The sequence below is a fragment of the Leucoraja erinacea genome, chromosome 15 (genome assembly GCF_028641065.1).
Source record: "Leucoraja erinacea ecotype New England chromosome 15, Leri_hhj_1, whole genome shotgun sequence".
NCBI classification, from domain to species: Eukaryota; Metazoa; Chordata; class Chondrichthyes; order Rajiformes; family Rajidae; genus Leucoraja; species Leucoraja erinaceus.
In genome coordinates, this window is record NC_073391.1 from 33,251,591 (window position 1) to 33,269,292 (window position 17,702).

A 17,702-nucleotide genomic window follows, 5' to 3' on the forward strand; every position below is an offset into this window, starting at 1 on the left:
GGTAGAGGAGCTGCCAGAGGAGCTAATTGAGGCAGGTACTATAGGAAAATTTAAAAGGCATTTGGACAGGTACTTGGATAGGAAAGGTTCAGAGGGACATGGGCTAACAGGCAGATGGGATAGGCTTAGTTGGGGGTATGTTGGTTAGTATGGGTAAGTTGGGCAAGAGGGCCTGTTTTCATGCTGTATGATTCTATAAATGCTACACCTTAACTTCTCTTTCCCGACTAAGGCGGCACAGTGACGCAGCGGTAGAGTTGCTGCCAGACAGCGCCAGAGTCCCGGGTTCGATCCTGACTACGGGTGCTGTCTGTACAGAGATTGTACCTTCACCCTGTGACCGCGTGGGTTTTATTTGGGTGCTGCAGTTTCCTCCCACACTCAAAAGACGTGGAGGTTTGTGGGTTAAATGGCTTCTGTAAATTGTCCCTAGTGTGTAGTGTAGAACCTATGTACAGGTGGCCTCTGATCGGCGCTGACTTGGTAGGCCGAAGAGCCTGTATCTCTGAAACTAAAAACAGCCTCGAGTATGATTTACTGTATATAGCAAATAAATGCATTAGTAATGACTGTTGAATTAGTCCAGAGGACCATTTGCAGATTTCTGTATCCTGCATGTGGTTTTGCTGCATTGTTTTATTACCATGGGAGCCACGAGTCGGAAACTGATGGACCTTTAATTATACATCCTGGCTTGGGTCCAATTCAGGAAAGAATTTGCCTTTTCTGATCACAGGATATATCCCCAGACCACCTTAAAACTACTGCCATTGCTGGATTATGGAAGCTGCCTGTGAAAAGCTGCCACAGCCGGTCATAGCTGAGCGAACGGTGAGGAAATAGGGCGTGATCGTGCATCTTTATAGCGCCTTGCACAAGTCGAAGGCCACCAGAGGTACGGTTGTTCGTTCTTGTCGCCATTGTAACGCTGGAAGCACGGGAGCTAACGTGTACAATCCCACAAATGGCAGCAGGCAAAGTGGCGCAGCGGGTAGAGTTGCTGCCTCACAGCACCAGAGACCCAGGTTTGATCCCGATTGCAAGTGCTGTCTGTGCGGAGTTTGCACGTTCTCCCTGTGACCGCGTGGGTTTTCCCCGGGTGCTCCGGTTTCCTCCCAAATCCCAAAGACATGCAGTTTTGCAGGTTAATTGGTTTCAGTAAACTGTCCCAAGTGTGTAGGATAGTGCTAGTGTACAGGGTGATCGCTGGTTGGCACGGACTCGGTGGGCCGAAGGGCCTGTTTCCACGCTGTATCTCTAAGTGAAACTAAATGAAACTAAACTAATCTAAACCAAACACAACCAAATGTACAAATTGCCACTAGTGTGTGTAGGATATTGTTAATATGCGGGGATCACTGGTCGGCACGGACACGATGGGCCGAAGGGCCTGTTTCCGCGCTGCATCTCTAAACTAAACGAAACATCAGACTATTGAACACCACAAGCACCAACTAAACTACAAACAGTTTTTGTGTTCATTATAATATATATTGAGTACCGTGTTTACAAACCTGTGTTGCTGCTCCTCAAGTAACAATTTCATTGTTCCATTCGGGGACTTTTATGACAATAAAACACTCTTGACTGGTTACCACCTCCTCAACTACCCCGATACCTCCCTTCCCAGTGGGGTGACTGCAGACCCCCAGGCAGAGCTAAACATTAGCTGCAAATCCAGCAGGATGCTCCTCAGCTTCTTCCCGCAGGCTATAAGACTGATAAACGGACTTTGCCCCCTGCCAAAGTATCGCGCACCAACCACCAACCTGGACACACTGCAGCAGAGCCACTGTCGTGCCGCTGCCGATCGGAACGCCTGTTGATGTTTAGTAGAGCGTTAATTTGTTCATCATATATGTATTTTTATTTCTATTTATTTTTAATGCACACTGAATGGACACTGGTTGAGCAACGTTTTTTTGTTTCCTCTGGGTATGTGAATACTCAGGAAATGACAATAAAGATATACAATACAATACATGGTCCATGCAACCAGTCGGCAAGGGCAATGCAAGAGGTACAGTACAAAGCTTTGTTTTACACGCTACTCAATCAGACCAGATAATATTGTACATAAACACAGCCATGCTAAACTCAAGTACAACAGGTGACGCAAAGGGGAAGATACAGAGCGCAGAATGTCGAGAGAAGAAGTGAGTGAGGGAGAGTGAGGGAGGGAACAAGACAGTGAGAGAAGTGAACAAGAGGCGTGGGAGAGATTGAGAGAGCGAGAGAGAGAGGTGGGAGTGTGAGAGAGGGAGTGAAAGAGAGAATGAGATAGAGAGGAAGAGAATGAAGGAGAAAGCGTGAAGGGATAGATGGGGTTAAATAAAAGAGGGGGAGAGGGAGGAGGGGGGGAAGAGGGTCAGAGAGAGAGAGAGAGAGGGAGAGAGGGAGAGAGGGAGAGAGGGAGAGGGGGGGGGAGGGGAGAGAGAGGGAGGAGGAGGAGGGAGGAGGAGACAGAGGGAAGGGGGGGGGGGAGGGGGAGGGGGGAGGGGGGGGATGATGAAAGAGAGGGAAGAACGGAGAGGGAAGGAAGGAGGGAGTGGGGAAGAAGGGAGAAAGGGAGAGGGAGAGAGAGCATATATTCAGAGTGCACTGGGGATTGTGGCCAGCAGGCGAGGAGGGGAGATGGCGAGGGGTCAACGTACCTCTGAGAGCCTCGGAGTCCAGCGTCTTTCCCAGCTGCTGCAGTAGCTTGACCCTGGCCGCATTCTTCTTGTGCTTCTTGCCCTCGTAGTGCTGTTGGGCCATCATGGGGTTGTTAAACCAGGCGCTGCAGAGACGGCAGAACTTGGCCGAGTCTCCGTTGTCCGTGACGGAGCCCAGGCCGGGGAAGATGGGGGTCACAGGAGGCAGCGATTCGGGAGAGGACTCTGGGATATAAAATAATAATTACAGGGTAAAAATCACATCTAGAAACTGGAAAGATTGACACAGAAAGCTGGAGTAACTCAGCGGGTCAGGCAACACCTCTGGAGAACGTGGATAGGTTGGGATTCATGCAGGATTAGTGTGCACAGGAACGTTTGGATAGGGATAGACCAGAGGGCATAGTTATACAGATTTAAGAGAACGTGCGGGACAAGTGTCCTTACACAGAGGGCGGTGGGTGCCTGGAACGTACTGCCAGGGGTGGGGGTGGAGGCAGATATGATTGTGGTATTGAAGAGGCCCATGGATATGCAGGGACTGGGGGGGGATATGGATCATGTGCTGGGGAGGGGGCCACTGAGAGCTATGGGGAACCAGGGTGGGTGGGGGAGCTACATCAACGTGCGGCGGCAGGCTGTAGATAGGAATGTTCGGTGAACTTTTGTAACTTTGTTGGTGCCGAAAGGCGTCGGCACTTGTGTACTGTCTCGGTCAGGCCCGCTGTCTGATTTGACCGGGTTGCATGCAAAACAAAGCATTTCACTGTGATCATAACGTACCATTGAAGCATTGGGTTGATGCACGGAGGGAGGAGTGGGATCTGCCGAGGAGGCTTACCTGCTGTGGGCGCGGGCACCGGCGACTCTCCCAGCACCAGCCGCATCCTCTTGGCGTGCGTTTTGCCCTGGTAGTGGGACTGGGCGACGATCACTGAGGTGAAGAACATGTTGCAGAGGGTACAGCACTTGGTCCTGTCCACCTCCCTGTCATCACTGTCCTAGCAAGCGGGGAGAGGGGGGGAGGGGAGGGGGGAGAGAGAGGGAGGGGAGGGGGGGAGAGGGAGGGAGTGGGAGGGGGAGAGGGAGAGGGAAAGGGGGAGAGAGAGAGAGGAAGGAGAGAGAGAGGGGGGGGGAGAGGGGGAGAGAGAGGGAGGAGAGAGAAGTGGAGGGAGAGAGGGATAGATGGAAGGGAGAGAGAGAGAGAGGGGTGGGGAGTGACAGAGAGAGAGAGGGATGGAAGGAAGGAGAGAAAGAGGGAGAGAGGGAGAGGGGGGGAGAGGGGGGGGAGAGAGAGAGGTGACGGGAGAGAGTGGGGGGAGAGAGGAGGGGGGGGGTTTAGAGCGGGGATAGAGGGGGAGAGAGAGAGGGGTAGAGAGGGGAAGAGAGAGGGGATGAGAGAGAAGGGGGGGAGAGGGGGGGGGGGAGAGAGGGGGAGGGAGAGAGGGTAAGAGAAAGCGAGTGATGGAGATAGGATGGAGAGAAGGGGTGGGGTGAGAGATGGAGAGAGGGAGAGATGGAGGGGAAGGAAGAGAGAAAGAGGAAGGATGATCAAACAAACTTCACTGCCGATCTGCTGACCACCAATCCTGATCAGTCTCACACGAAAGGCAGTTTAAATACACAGCAAGATTCAACCCTTCTGGAACTTACAAGTCACTTGGACAGGAACAGGGATAGGACAGGTTTCGAGGGATATGGGCCCAACGCGGGCAGGTGGGACTAATGTAGATGGGGCATCTTGGTCAGCATGGAGGTATTGGGCTGAAGGGCCTCTGCCCGTGCTGTATGACTCTATGCCTATAACAGCAGTGAGGGAAATGATGTCTCTCACTGCTACTCATCCCTTGCACTGACTGTGGTTTGTTCATTTGACCAGCGCCTGGGACTCACCATCATGTTCGTCCTCCAGTTTCACCTGTTGGCTGAGAACCTCCATCCAGCGATGGGTGAAATGAAAAGGTACCAGGTAGTTTGCCGACACCCAACATCATAACTCCCGTCCGGGCAGATGGTACAGAAGCTTGAAAGCAACCCACCGCCAGATTCAAGAACAGCTTCTTCCCCTCTGTTATCAAGCTACAGAACGGTTCTTCCACAAGCTGGGGTACTGTGCGATTCAACCTCTACCCCATTACGACATTGGACTTTGTCTCTGGAACGGATGCATTACAATGATAAGAACTATATTCTGCACTGTATCTTCCCCTTTGTTCTTCCTAATGTACTTGAGTTTGTCTTGATGGTATTTATGTTTAGTATTATCTGATCCGATTGGATAGCATGAAAATCAAAAGCTTTTCACTGTACCTCAGTACAGGTGACAATAATAAACGTAGACCTAAATAAACAGAGTCCACAGTGTACAGATACAGGATAGAGGGAATAATGTTTCGTGCAAGATAAAGTCCATTTAGTGATAGCTTGAAGGTCTCCAATGAGGTAGATGGGAGGTCGGGACCGCTCTCTAGACGGTGAGAGGACGGTTCAGCTGCCTGATAACAGCTGGGAAGAAACTGTCCCTGAATCTGGAGGTGTGTGTTTGGAGAGGCACTTCTGTACCTCTTGGGAGAGGGGAGAAGAGGGAGTGACCGGGGTGAGACTAAGCAAGGGAGAATGATAAGGGGTAGAGTGAGGGAGATAGGTGGGGAGGAGGAAAGGGTCCCGACCCAGAACATCACCCACCCTTTTTCTCCGCAGACGCCACCTGACCCGCTGAGTGTCTCCAGCACTTTGTGTCTGTCTCCCGAAGGTGAAGATCTCCGTTTGACAGCCGGAGAAATGAGTGGAGTTAAAGAACATCCTGGCCAAGCCCCCAGTAAACACAGCTCGGAGGGAAATGGTGTGTGGAGTTCTCACTCGACAGATGGAGCAAATGTTCAGAGATGCGCAAATCGCAGTCAGTGCACACGTTGATGCAAATCTATTCACTGGCTTATCATTGAAGCCAAGATGTTCCAACTCCGCATCTCCTGGGTGTTCATCCTCCTGCAGGGTAGGAGATAGATCCTTGGAGGACCTCGAGTCTGGCCTGTCTCTCAATTAGATCACAGCTGAACCAACCACCGCTGGTCTGACTCTAACTGTAACTCCGCACCACTGTGACACCCCAGCTTACACTGGCTGGCATGGTGGCGCAGTGGTAGAGTTGCGGCCTCACAGCGCCAGAGACCCAGGTTCGATCCCGACTACGGGCGCTGCCTGTATGGAGTTTGTACATTCACCCTGGAAATGTGGGGGAAATAAACGGGATTAGTGTAGGATAGGTGTGTCTGGTGTGTGTGTCATTGAGTTATACAGTAGGAGTTATACTTCAGTCCAAGATTATCTAAGCTAATTCTATATGCTGTCAATGGACTCATATCCCTCTAAACCTTTCCTATCCATGTACATGTACAAGTGTCTGTTAAATGTTGTTATAGTACCTGCTTCAACTACCTCCTCTGGCAGCTTCTTCCATACACCCACCACTCTTTGTGTAAAAAAAATTACCCCTTAGATTCCTATTACATCCCCCTTCACTTGCAACCTACAGTATATCCTCTGGTTCTCGAATCCCCCACTCTGGGCACAGGACTGTGCATTTACCCAAACTATTCCTCTCATAATTTTGTACACCACTATAAGATCACTCCTCATCCTCCTGTGCTCCAAGGAATAAAGTCCTAGCCTGCTCAACCTCTCCCTGTAGCTCAGGCCCTCTAGTCCTGGCAACATCCTCCTAAAGCTTCTCTGCATCCTTTCTAGCTCAATGTATCTTTCCCGTAACATGGTGACCAGAACTGAACACAATACTCTAAATGTGGCCCCACCAGTGCCTTATGTAACTGTAACAAGACCTCCCAACCTCTAAACTCCTTTCTTAAGTGTGATGAATTTCCTCTGAACTATACCTGGTTGCAGCTAAATTGCTCCAGCTACAAACTCAATGAAACATTTACGTTTGGGCTCTCAGCCAAATAATTGATGCAATTGTGGACATCAAAAAAATATAACTGCAGCACCTGGAAGCATAAAACCTAACATTGACATTACCCGGTATTCCTGAAGGAGTTCATAATCATAATCAAAACTGTTTCCAATGTTGGGCGAGTCCAGAACCAGGGGCCACAGTCTTAGAATAAAGGGGAGGCCATTTAAGACTGAGGTGAGAAAAAACTTTTTCACCCAGAGAGTTGTGAACTTGTGGAATTCCCTGCCACAGAGGGCAGTGGAGGCCAAATCACTGGATGGATTTGAGAGAGAGTTAGATAGAGCTCTACGGGCTAGTGGGGTCAAGGGATATGAGGAGAAGGCAGGCACGAGTTATTGATTGGGGACGATCAGCCATGATCACAATTGATGGCGGTGCTGGCTCGAAGGGCCGAATGGCCTCCTCCTGCACCTATTTTCCATGCTTCTATGTTTCTAACCAGAAAATGGTGGAAATACTCAGCTGGTCAGGCGGCATCTGTGGGAAGAGAAATAGAGTCAATGGTTCAGGTCGAAGACCCTTTGTCAGAACTGGGATGGAGTCAATATCTGCAGCACAGTGGTGCAGCAGTAGAGTTGCTGCCTCACAGCACCAGAGCCCCGGGTTTGATCATGACCATGGACTCCGTCTGTACGTTTGTCCCGATGACCACGTGGATTTTCTCCAGGTGCGGCAGTTTCCTACCATATCCCAAAGACATACAGATTTGCAGTTTAATTGGCTCCTATAAATTGCCCCTGGTTTGTAGGGTACAAATGGTATATGTGTCATTGGTTGGCATGGACTCTGTGGGCTGAAGGGCCTGTTTCCATGCTGTATCTCTAAACAAAACCAATCTGAAGAAGGGTTCTGACCCGAAACGTCAACTAGTCCTTTTCTCAGGTGGTGTTGCCAGACCCGCTGAGTTACTCCAGCATTTTGTGTCTACAAACTAAACTACCATGCTCATTAAGATGCTCAGCATGAACATTGTGGGCCGAAGGGCCTGTGGTTGTTGTGCTGCACTGTTCCATGCAAGGAGGGTGGGAGGGATGTCTCTGATAGGGGTAAAACTGCACTGACCATGGAAACAAGGTTGACTGGTCAATGAGGAATGGGAACAGTTAGAGGGGAGAACATGGATAAGAGTGTGGCAATTGCAAAATGTAGAGCAGGAAGACGTGACCGGCTGGTCAATAGACAATAGACAATAGGTGCAGGAGTAGGCCATTTGGCCCTTCGAGCCAGCACCGCCATTCAATGTGATCATGGCTAATCATCCCCAATCAGTACCCCGTTCCTGCCTTCTCCCCATATCCCCTGACTCCGCTATCTTTAAGAGCTCTGTCTAGCTCTCCCTTGAAAGTATCCAGAGAACCGGCCTCCACCGCCCTCCGAGGCAGAGAATTCCACAGACAACTCTCTGTGAGAAAAAGTGTTTCCTCGTCTCAGTTCTGAATGGCTTATCCCTTATTCTTAAACTGTGGGCCCTGGTTCTGGACTCCCCCAACAGCGGGAACATGTACTTTGCTCCTATACTCGACTCCTCTTGTTATAAAGGCCAATTTGCCATTCGCTTTCTTCACTGCCTGCTGTACCTGCATGCTTACTTTCATAGACTGATGAACAAGGACCCCCAGATCCCGTTGTACTTCTCCTTTTTCCAACTTGACGCCATTTAGATAGTAACCTGCCTTCCTGTTTTTGATACCAAAGTGGATAACCTCACATTTATCCACATTAAACCTCATCTGCCATGCATCTGCCAACTCCCCCAACCTGTCCAAGTCACCCTGCATTCTCATAGCATCCTCCTCACAGTTCACACTGCCACCCAGCTTTGTGTCATCTGCAAATTTGCTAATGTTACTTTGAATCCCTTCATCCAAATCATTGATGGACGGGATGGCCATACCCACCACTCCCTGGGCAAACAAAGAACAGGGAAAAAATTAGGGTGTTGCAATGAGTGGTGGATTACTTTCAAGGGTCTCTCTCCCATCCTGTAAAGATCTATATATAGCCCTTGCATCCTCAGCTGCTGTCAAATCCCTGCGTTTACAGGCAGATGCATTACATTACTGATGTAACACCTGTCCTTACACCTCCTACTCACCACCATACAGGGACCACAGCAGGTGGGATAGAGGTCCACATGCACCTCCTCTAACCTCATCCACAGCATTCAATGTTCCCAAGGTGTCAATTTTTCGCCGACCACGTACTCGGTCGATCAAGGCCTGCAGGGTCTCCCGATTTCTAACCATTTTAACTCCCCTTCCCATTCCCACATTGACCTTTCCGTCCTGGGCCTCCTCCATTGCTGGAGTGAGGCCATCATCAGATGGTCGCAGTGTGCCATTGCTAAAAGCAACAGCAGCCAAATTTAAAGCATACATTTAATCTCCCTGTAAAGATCTCACTATAGTCCTCGTGTCCTCAGCTGCTGTCAAATCCCTTCGTTTGCAGGTAGTTGCATTAGATGACTGATGTAACAACCTGTCCCTACACCTCCTACTCACCTCCACACAGGGTCCACAGCAGTCCTTCCAGGTGAGATAGAGGTTGACGTGGACCTCCTCTAACCTCATCCACAGCATTCAATGTTTCTCACGTGGCCTCCATTACACTGGCGAGACCAAGCGTAGGTTCAGCGACTGTTTCGCCGAACACTTGCGCTCGGTCCGCCAAGGGTGGCTGGATCTCCCATTCCAACCCCCCTTCCCATCCCCACACTGACCTTTCTGTCCTGGGCCTCCTCCATTGCCAGAGTGAGCCACATACAAAAGGAGGAACAGCACCTCATATTCCACTTGGGTAGCTTGCAACTCAACAGTATGAACAATCTCCAATTTTAGGTAGCAAACATACTTCCCCCTCCCCTTTGTTTGCCCCCGCCCCCTCTTGTCCCTGTGACCCACCTGGATGCTCACCCGTTTCTCCAGCCCCATTCCTATTTCCCCCTCTTGTCCCCTACCACCGACATCTCTTCCTCTAGCTTCACAATCTATGCTTCTGCTCTCCCCATCTCACACCCTTTTATCTCCTTTTCATTTCCTGTCCTTGTCCACCCATCTGCCAGTCAAGCCCCCTCCCCTCTATCCACTTATCACTTGCCACACTTTGCCTTGCCCCTCCTCTCTTCCAGCTTTCTCCCCCCCTCCCCCCTCCATCCAACCACAATCCGTCTGTAGGAGGGACCCGACCCAAAACGTCACCCATCCATGTTCTCCAGCGATGCTGCCTGATCCGCTAAGTTACTTCAGCACCGTTCCCTAGGTCTGAAGAAGGGTCCCAACCTGAAACATCACCAACATCCATCGACAACTAAAGAGAGGTCCATCTACCTCATTAGAGGCCGTTGGATTATCTGTAATCGGAATTTACTGGACTTTATCGTGGACTAAACATTGTTCCCTTTACCCTGTATCTGTACACTGTGGACGGCTTGATTGTAATCATGTACAGTCTTTCTGCTGACTAGTTAGCATGCAACAAAAGCTTCTCACTTTACCTCAGTGCATGTGACAATAAACTAAACTAAACTAAACGAAATCCCGTTCTAAATCCAGATGCTGCCTGACCTGCTGAGTTACAGCATATTTTTCTCCCTGTCCGCCCGCACCATTATCAGATTGAGCATGTCTCATCGTTTCACTACAGTCATTCCCCGAGTTGTTGTTGACGAGTTGGCAGGGCAGGTTTTGCTTCTCAACACTCAGCACTGCTCTGGAAGCGAGAGGCAGAGTGTTGCGGAGTGATTAAGTCCCAAGTCCACAAAATCAATACGTAGATCACTGATAAACTGAGAGCATTGCTGTGAGTTATTAACTGAATTGGATCAATATTATGGGATTCCTAACCCAACACTATATCGAGCGGGCAGCAATAACCGTTTCACCATCTCAGCGTCACATTAACACAAGGCATTTAATGTGCTTTTACCACTTCGCAAGAAACCTGTTACTATTATTAATGAAACCATAGGGGTGCAAATTGGGTTAGATCTTCTCAGAAGACATAGGAGCCGAAATATTTGGCCCATCAGTTAATTGACTTACATAAATTGTCCCTAGTGTGTCGGATCGAACCAATGTGAACAGGTCGGTGCAGATTTGATGGGCTGAAGGGCCTGACACCATGCTGCATCTCTTGAAATAAAACTGAAACATTTTGGCCCATCAAGTCTACTCTGCCATTTAATCAAAGCTGATCTGTCTTTCCCTCTTACCCCCATTCTCCTGCCTTCCCCCCGTAATCTTTGATGTTCTTACTAATCTAAACCCTGTCAATCTCCGTTTTAAAAATACCCAATGACTTGGCCTCCGCCGTCGTCTGTGGTGACGAATTCCTCCTCTCGCGAAATAAATTCCTCCTCATCTCCTTTCTAACGATGCATCCTTTTATGACGAGTCTGTGCTCTCTGGTCCCAGACTCTCCCAGTCATGGAAACATCCTCTTCTCATCCACTCTATCTACGGTTAGAGCAACTTCTATTTAGAGCAAAAAAACAATTGCTTGGAGGAGCTCAGCTGGTCAGGCAGCATCTGTTGAGGGAATGGATAGACAACGTCCCAGGATGGGGCCCTTCTTCAGACTGATGCAGCGGTGGGTGGAGAAAGCTGGGAGAGAATGACGGGGCAGGACGAAGCCTGGCAAGTGATAGGTGGATATAGGCGGGGGGGGGGTTGACTGGCAGATGGGTGGCGTAAGTGACAAAGGCTAGAGGTGAAAAGGAGGCAAAAGGATGTCAGATAAGGAGAGGTAAAAATGTAAAGCTGGAGGGAGGGAAATAGATGGAAAGGGACGGGGGGGGCTCATTGCGGACATTGGACTTCATGACAATAGACAATACGTGCAGGAGTAGGCCATTTGGCCCTTCGAGCCAGCACCGCCATTCAATGTGATCATGGCTAATCATCCCCAATCAGTACCCCATTCCTGCCTTCTCCCCATATCCCCTGACTCCACTATTTTTAAGAGCCTCTGGAAAGCATCCAGAGAACCTGCCTCCACCGCTTGGTCTATGAAACTGATGCATTACAATGCTGAGAACTATATTCTGCACTCTGTGTCTTCCCCTTTGCTCTACCTATTGTACTTGAGTTTGACTTGATTGTATCTATATATGGTATGTCTGATCTGTTTGGCTAGCATGCAAAACACATCTTTTCACTGTGCCTCAGTACATGTGCCATTAATAAACCTAATCCCATCGAATTCACCGATGCTCTTCAGGCTAGGTAGAATCATACAGTGATATGTCTAACCTACATATTATGGTGTTTGGGTAACGAAAATACATCTTTACAAAATGTATCAATCACTACCAAAAGAACTGGGACATGTACAGGACATTTTGCTCTGATAAAATTTGGGTAAAATAAACACAATGTTTTTTATAACTCGCATTTCTTGTCACCAGAAGAGACGACTTGTCAGCAGAAGAGACGACACAGTTTTACATTACAGAAAATTGCAATTCAGTTTGTTTTCCAGGAACTCAATTCCCTCTCTGTCCCCCCAGCCTCTTGTAATGCGGGGGTCACCTGCAAAGAGAGGAGGCAGGCTCTTCGGCCCACTAAATCCACGTTGACCATCCATCGCTGATTTTCGCCAAACCTGCATTCATTCCATGTTTTGCTTGCGCCCACACTCGCACCAAACGATATGCTTCCCCACATTGGAGATACAGCATGGAAACAAGCCCTTCGGCCCACCATACTGACCAGTGTTCACCCCGTACGCTAACACTATCCTACACCCTAGGGACAATTTATATCAAAGCCAATTAATCTGCAAGCCTGTACATCTTTAGAGAGTGGGAGGAAACCAGAGCACCTGCAGAAAACCCACGGGGTCACAGGGAGAATGTACATACTCCGTACAGGCAGCACCTGTAGTCAGGATCGAACCTGGGTCCCTGGCGCCGTGGGGCAGCAAATCTACTGCTGTGCCACTGTGCCAACCCTGTGCCATCCTGAAAAGCACCATCATGACTTACTGACTCTTACACTCAATGACCTGATCCGATGAAGGCCAGCAGACCATACTCCTTCCTTACCACTCCATCTGCCTGTGTAAATAGGTCGCTGGCGCTGTGGGGCAGCAACTCTACTGCTGTGTCACTGTGCGGACACCCCCCTGACCCCACCTCTGAACTGCCCCGCCAGTTGCTGTACATCAGACTGCAGCAGTTCAAGAAGGCAGCTCACCACTGCCTCCCAAGGACGTTAAATGCTGACCTTGCCAATAAATTAATAAAATAAAATAAATAAAATGCTTGCGTTTCCTCTTTTGAACTGCGAAGAACTTGTAAAGAGCTCTTCATAGCCCAGTGCCAAATTTTGAGCACATTCAACTCACGGAAAGAAATCAAAATGTCATCATTTTTATTGCGGGTTGAGACCCTAGACCTCGCCATTGATCCCTGGTCAAGATGATATACAGTTAATGGCAAGACACTTGACAGCATTAATGCACAGATGGACTTTGGGGTCCAGGTGCATAGCTCCCTGAAAGTGGTAACACAAGTAGTAGAGTGGCAAGGAAAGCATTTGGTGTGCTTGCTTGCATAGGCCGGGAGTACAAGATGCCATGATGCATCATGCAATAGGACTTTGGTTAGACCGCATTTGGAGTAAAGCGTGTAAGTCTTGTCGCCCCATTACAAGAAGGATGTGGGGGCTTTGGTGAGGGTGCAGAGGAGGTTTACCAGAAGATTAGGTGGTATTAGCTGCAGGGAGAGGTTGGACAGATTATATTCCCTGGGTCGCCAGAGGTTGGGTGGGACACCTGATTAAAGCATATACATTTATGAGAGGCTTAGATATGGTAGACAGCCAGAAGCATTTTCCCAGGGTGGAAATACCAAAGACCAGGCTGAGCTTCAAGACGAGAGGGGTACAGTTTAGAGGGGATGTTTGGTGCAAGCTTGTTACACAGGGTGGTGGGGGTCTGGAACAAGCTGCCAGGGGCGGTGGTGGAGGCAGATACGATAGTGGCATTGAAGAGGTTTTTGGATAGGCACTTAGATGTGTGGGGAATGGAGGGATATGGATAACGTGCATGGAGATGAAAGTGATTTATCTTTTCATCCCGTTTGTCACAGTAAGGCCCTCTAACCTTCAGCATTCTGGTAATCCTCTTCTGCACCTTCACTAAAACATCCATATCCTGCCTGCAATGGGGAGACCAGAACGGCACCAGCTGTGGCACTCATGTTTGGTACCATTTAACTGGATAGCACGAAAACCAAATGTTTTTCAAGGTGTCTGGATACACGTCCCAATATTAAACCAGTACCTATAAAATTTGTGTACGAAAATGATGCCACGATGGTGGTGAGCTGTGACCATAGTGTTTGATAAAGTGAGGCGTAGTACAGGCGGAACAGTGGTAGAGTTGTTGCCTCCAGGCACGGAAATCGCTTTCAAAATACGGAGGGGACGGGGGATAGGGGGGGGGACACCATTTGTTGACGCTGTGTGTGCATGCGCACACTCACACACACAAGCGCGAGGCTTCAGAGGCTCAATCCAGCGCTAAACGCAGCTCAACTCTGCCTCTTTCACCGGGTTAATCTACAGCCCGGCCTGGATTGACGGGACACCAGCGCTGCTTCTCCGCGCTGGCCATATTTCCCGCAAGCCCAGGCAGGTTAACCTGGCGGGACAAGCAGAGTTGAGCTGGGTTTAGCGATACTTCTCTGCGCTGGCTGGGGGCACAGCGCCCGTCTGACTCCCGACCTCTCTGGCCACCCGTGGGGGGGGGGAGCGGCACTCGGGTGGGGGGTGGTACAGCGCTGGAGAGCCAGGGTCGATCCTGACTACGGATGAGGCGCAGGTCTGTGCCACGTCTCTCCCCTCAATCACCACACTCGATCCTCAGTCCCACCCCCCCCTCACTCCTCCAATGATCGCACTGAATCATCATGAGGGGCAGATTACAAAAAGTTGGAGGGGAGATATGTTCCCCCCCTCTCCCCAACCCCCCCCCCCCCCCACCACCCCCCCCCCCCCCCCCCCCCCCCCCCCCCCCCCCCCCACCCCCCCCCACCCCCCCCCCCCCCCCACCCCCCCCCCCCACCCCCCCCCCCCCCCCCCCCCCCCCCCCCCCCCCCCCCCCCCCCCCCCCCCCCCCCCCCCCCCCCCCCCCCCCCCCCCCCCCCCCCCCCCCCCCCCCCCCCCCCCCCCCCCCCCCCCCCCCCCCCCCCCCCCCCCCCCCCCCCCCCCCCCCCCCCCACCCCCCCCCCCCCCCCCCTCGCCCCCATTGCCTGCTCCCAGTCGTACCAATCGGCGTCCTCGATCTGCTCCGTCCCACCCCCCACTATCACTAAGTGGCTTCTGTAAATTGAAAGCGGAGATAGAACACTGCGTTTATAAACGATCCGGATTACAAAAAGTTGGAGGGGGATGTTAGTCAGCACGGATGAGTTGGGCCGAAGGGCCCGTCTCTGTGCTATATGACTCTATGTTGTCTCGCATAGGACAGCTGTGTGAGAAGGTTAATTAGGTTGGATAGGTATGTGGAGAGGAAAGGTTTAAAGTGATACAGACCAAATGCAGGTACATGGAAGTTGCTTAGATGGACCATCTAGGTCAGCATGGACGAGTTGGGACGAAGGGCCTGTTTCCGTGCTGTGTGACTCGATGGCATTATGTCCATGGGCAACATGCCCACTCTTCTCTGGACCGCTGCTGTGGGACTGCCCACCAAGACTAAGCTCCGAAGAAAACATACATGGACATTGCGGCGTCTTGCCATTAGAACTCTCTGTCCTAACCTCTCCGACCCTGCCTTCATCATTTGTCTCTGTGCCTTAATTAAACAAGAATTCTGGTGCTGTTTACAAATATATATTTAGAACACTTGCATTAATTTCTCAAATTTATCACATTTTCCTCCTGTCTTTGCATATTAATGCCGCCTTGATGGGTTTCTAATTGGTTCTGCTGTGCCTCTTTTTAAAGGGCACACTTATTAAACCCGGCCTTAATTTCATTTAAATTTTAAACATTGCCTGAAATTTACAATTCAAATATTCTGCCACAAAGTCTGAATACCATCCCTGCGCCTCCATCAAAGGACCCAAAGCCACACTTAAAGCTCGTTATTTCTCTCTCCCGCATTGCAGCAAGATTATTTTGTTTTGAAAATTGGTTGTCAGACTGTTCTGCGCCATTAAGACACTTTGCGAGCACTCGTGCAGCCGATTTGTTGCGTGAAGTGGTCGCATTCGGGCAAAAGCTCGCTTGCATCTCCCAGCTGACGGTGCAGCGTCTCACCCCAACCTTGTCAATCGCTGGACGGGCAGCCCATCAGCCAGGGAACCAAGAGGCACTGTATCGATGCATTTATTACTCAAAGACACAGCATGCAAACAGGCCCTTCGGCCCACCCAGTCAACACCATTGATCACCTGTTTGAGTTTGAGTACACGTGTAGGAAGGAACTGCAGATGCTGGTTTAAACCGAAGATAGACACGAAATGCTGGAATAACTCAGCGGGACAGGCAGCATCTCTGGAGAGAATGAATAGGTGACGTTTTAGGTCTGAAGAAGGGTCTCGACCCGAAACATCACCCAATCCTTCACCAGAGATGCTGCCTGTTCCGCTGAGTTACTCCAGCTTTTTGTGTCTATCTTGAGTTTGAGTTCAGTTTGTTGTCACGTGTACCGAGGTACAGTGAAAAGCTTTTGTTGCTTGCTAACCATTAAGCAGAAAGACAATACATGATGAATTGAATCATCCACAGTGTACAGATACAGGATAAAGGGAATAATGTGAATAACGTTTAACGCAACATAACGCCCAGTATAGTCCGATCAAAGATAGTCCGAGGGGTCTCCAATGAGGTAGATACCAGCCCAGGCCTGCTCCATGTGTAGGAAGGAACTGCAGATGCTGGTTTATACCGAAGATAGACACATATGCTGGAGCAACTCAGCTGGTCGGCGCAGACACGGTGGGCTGAAGCGCCTGTTTCTATGCAGTATCACTAAAGTCTAAAGCGCAGTGAAATAAATAGCCCATCAAGTGATTGACCTCAGAAGATAGACTATTTTCAGTGGAGAGGTGACTCACTTTCAGCTTGTGAGAGATTATTTTGGTTGCACAAACATCACAACTCTTTGTGAGATTGCTACATTGTGATGCTGGTTACTAGCTGAATGAAGGCAAAGATTGTCTATGACGTTTGGCTATGGTCAAGACGGGGAAATCTTTTAGACTTTAGAGATACAGTGTGGGAACAGGCCCTTTGGCCCACCGAGTCCGTGCCCCGTACACTAGCAACATCCAACACGCCGGGGACAATTTACACTTTTTTCTGAAAACAATTAACCACCAAACCTGCACGTCTTTGGAGTGTGGGAGGAAACTGGGGCACCCGGAGAAAACCCACGCGGTCACAGGGAGAACGTACAAACTCTGCACTGCTGGAGTCAGGTTTGAACCCGGGTCTCTGGCGCTGTGAGGCAGCAGCTCTACCGCTGCGTCACTGTGCAGCTCAGTCAAGGATCGGCGAAGGATAGGGGGAGATATTCAGGCTTTGATCCAGTTTTAGTACTTCATCAATCACGGCTGATGGAATCCTCAGCAACTATTGACCTAGTTTACACATTACAGTTGTGTCAGGGACAATCTTCAGATCTCAATGCCTTTTGGGGAGACCCAGAGATGGGGAAGAGTGTCCATGGGAGGGGACTCAGCAGGGGGAGGGGCGCGGGTGGGGGGGGGGAAATCGGTGATGGGGAGAGCTTCCATGGGCAGTGGCAGCGGATTCAGTGGGTGGGGAGAGACTGTGATATTTACAGCAAGATAGGTAAGGCAGGTGTTAGAAACAACTCACTATAATTTATTCAGGGAATAGACAGAGAGTTCCCTCCACACCGAATCCCCAGGAAAAAATAAATATCATTCATGTATAAATTCTATTTACCGTGACAAAAATTGACACAACTTATTCTCTCTGTGTGAAATGCTGCCAACTTCCACATTGCCCCGAGCTGTAAAAGTTCTACTGAAAGCAAGGGATTGGACACAGCAGGTAGAACTGGACTGTCTGATGAGATGTGAAACCGGCTGCTCTCCC

The 17,702-nt window shown here is 50.0% G+C and overlaps 1 protein-coding gene across 2 annotated transcripts in view; it reads right to left on the reverse strand.

Moving 5' to 3' along the window:
• zgc:171482 (zinc finger protein) overlaps positions 1-17,702 on the reverse strand; it is a 151,345-nt gene that overhangs the window by 88,356 nt on the left and 45,287 nt on the right. For both annotated transcript variants that reach the window (XM_055647090.1, XM_055647091.1), the window contains 2 exons: positions 3,496-3,655; positions 2,655-2,879 (listed from right to left, as the gene is read on the reverse strand). In XM_055647090.1, coding sequence (XP_055503065.1) covers positions 2,655-2,879; positions 3,496-3,655 — 385 coding nt within the window. The remainder of the gene's footprint in view (positions 1-2,654; positions 2,880-3,495; positions 3,656-17,702) is intronic.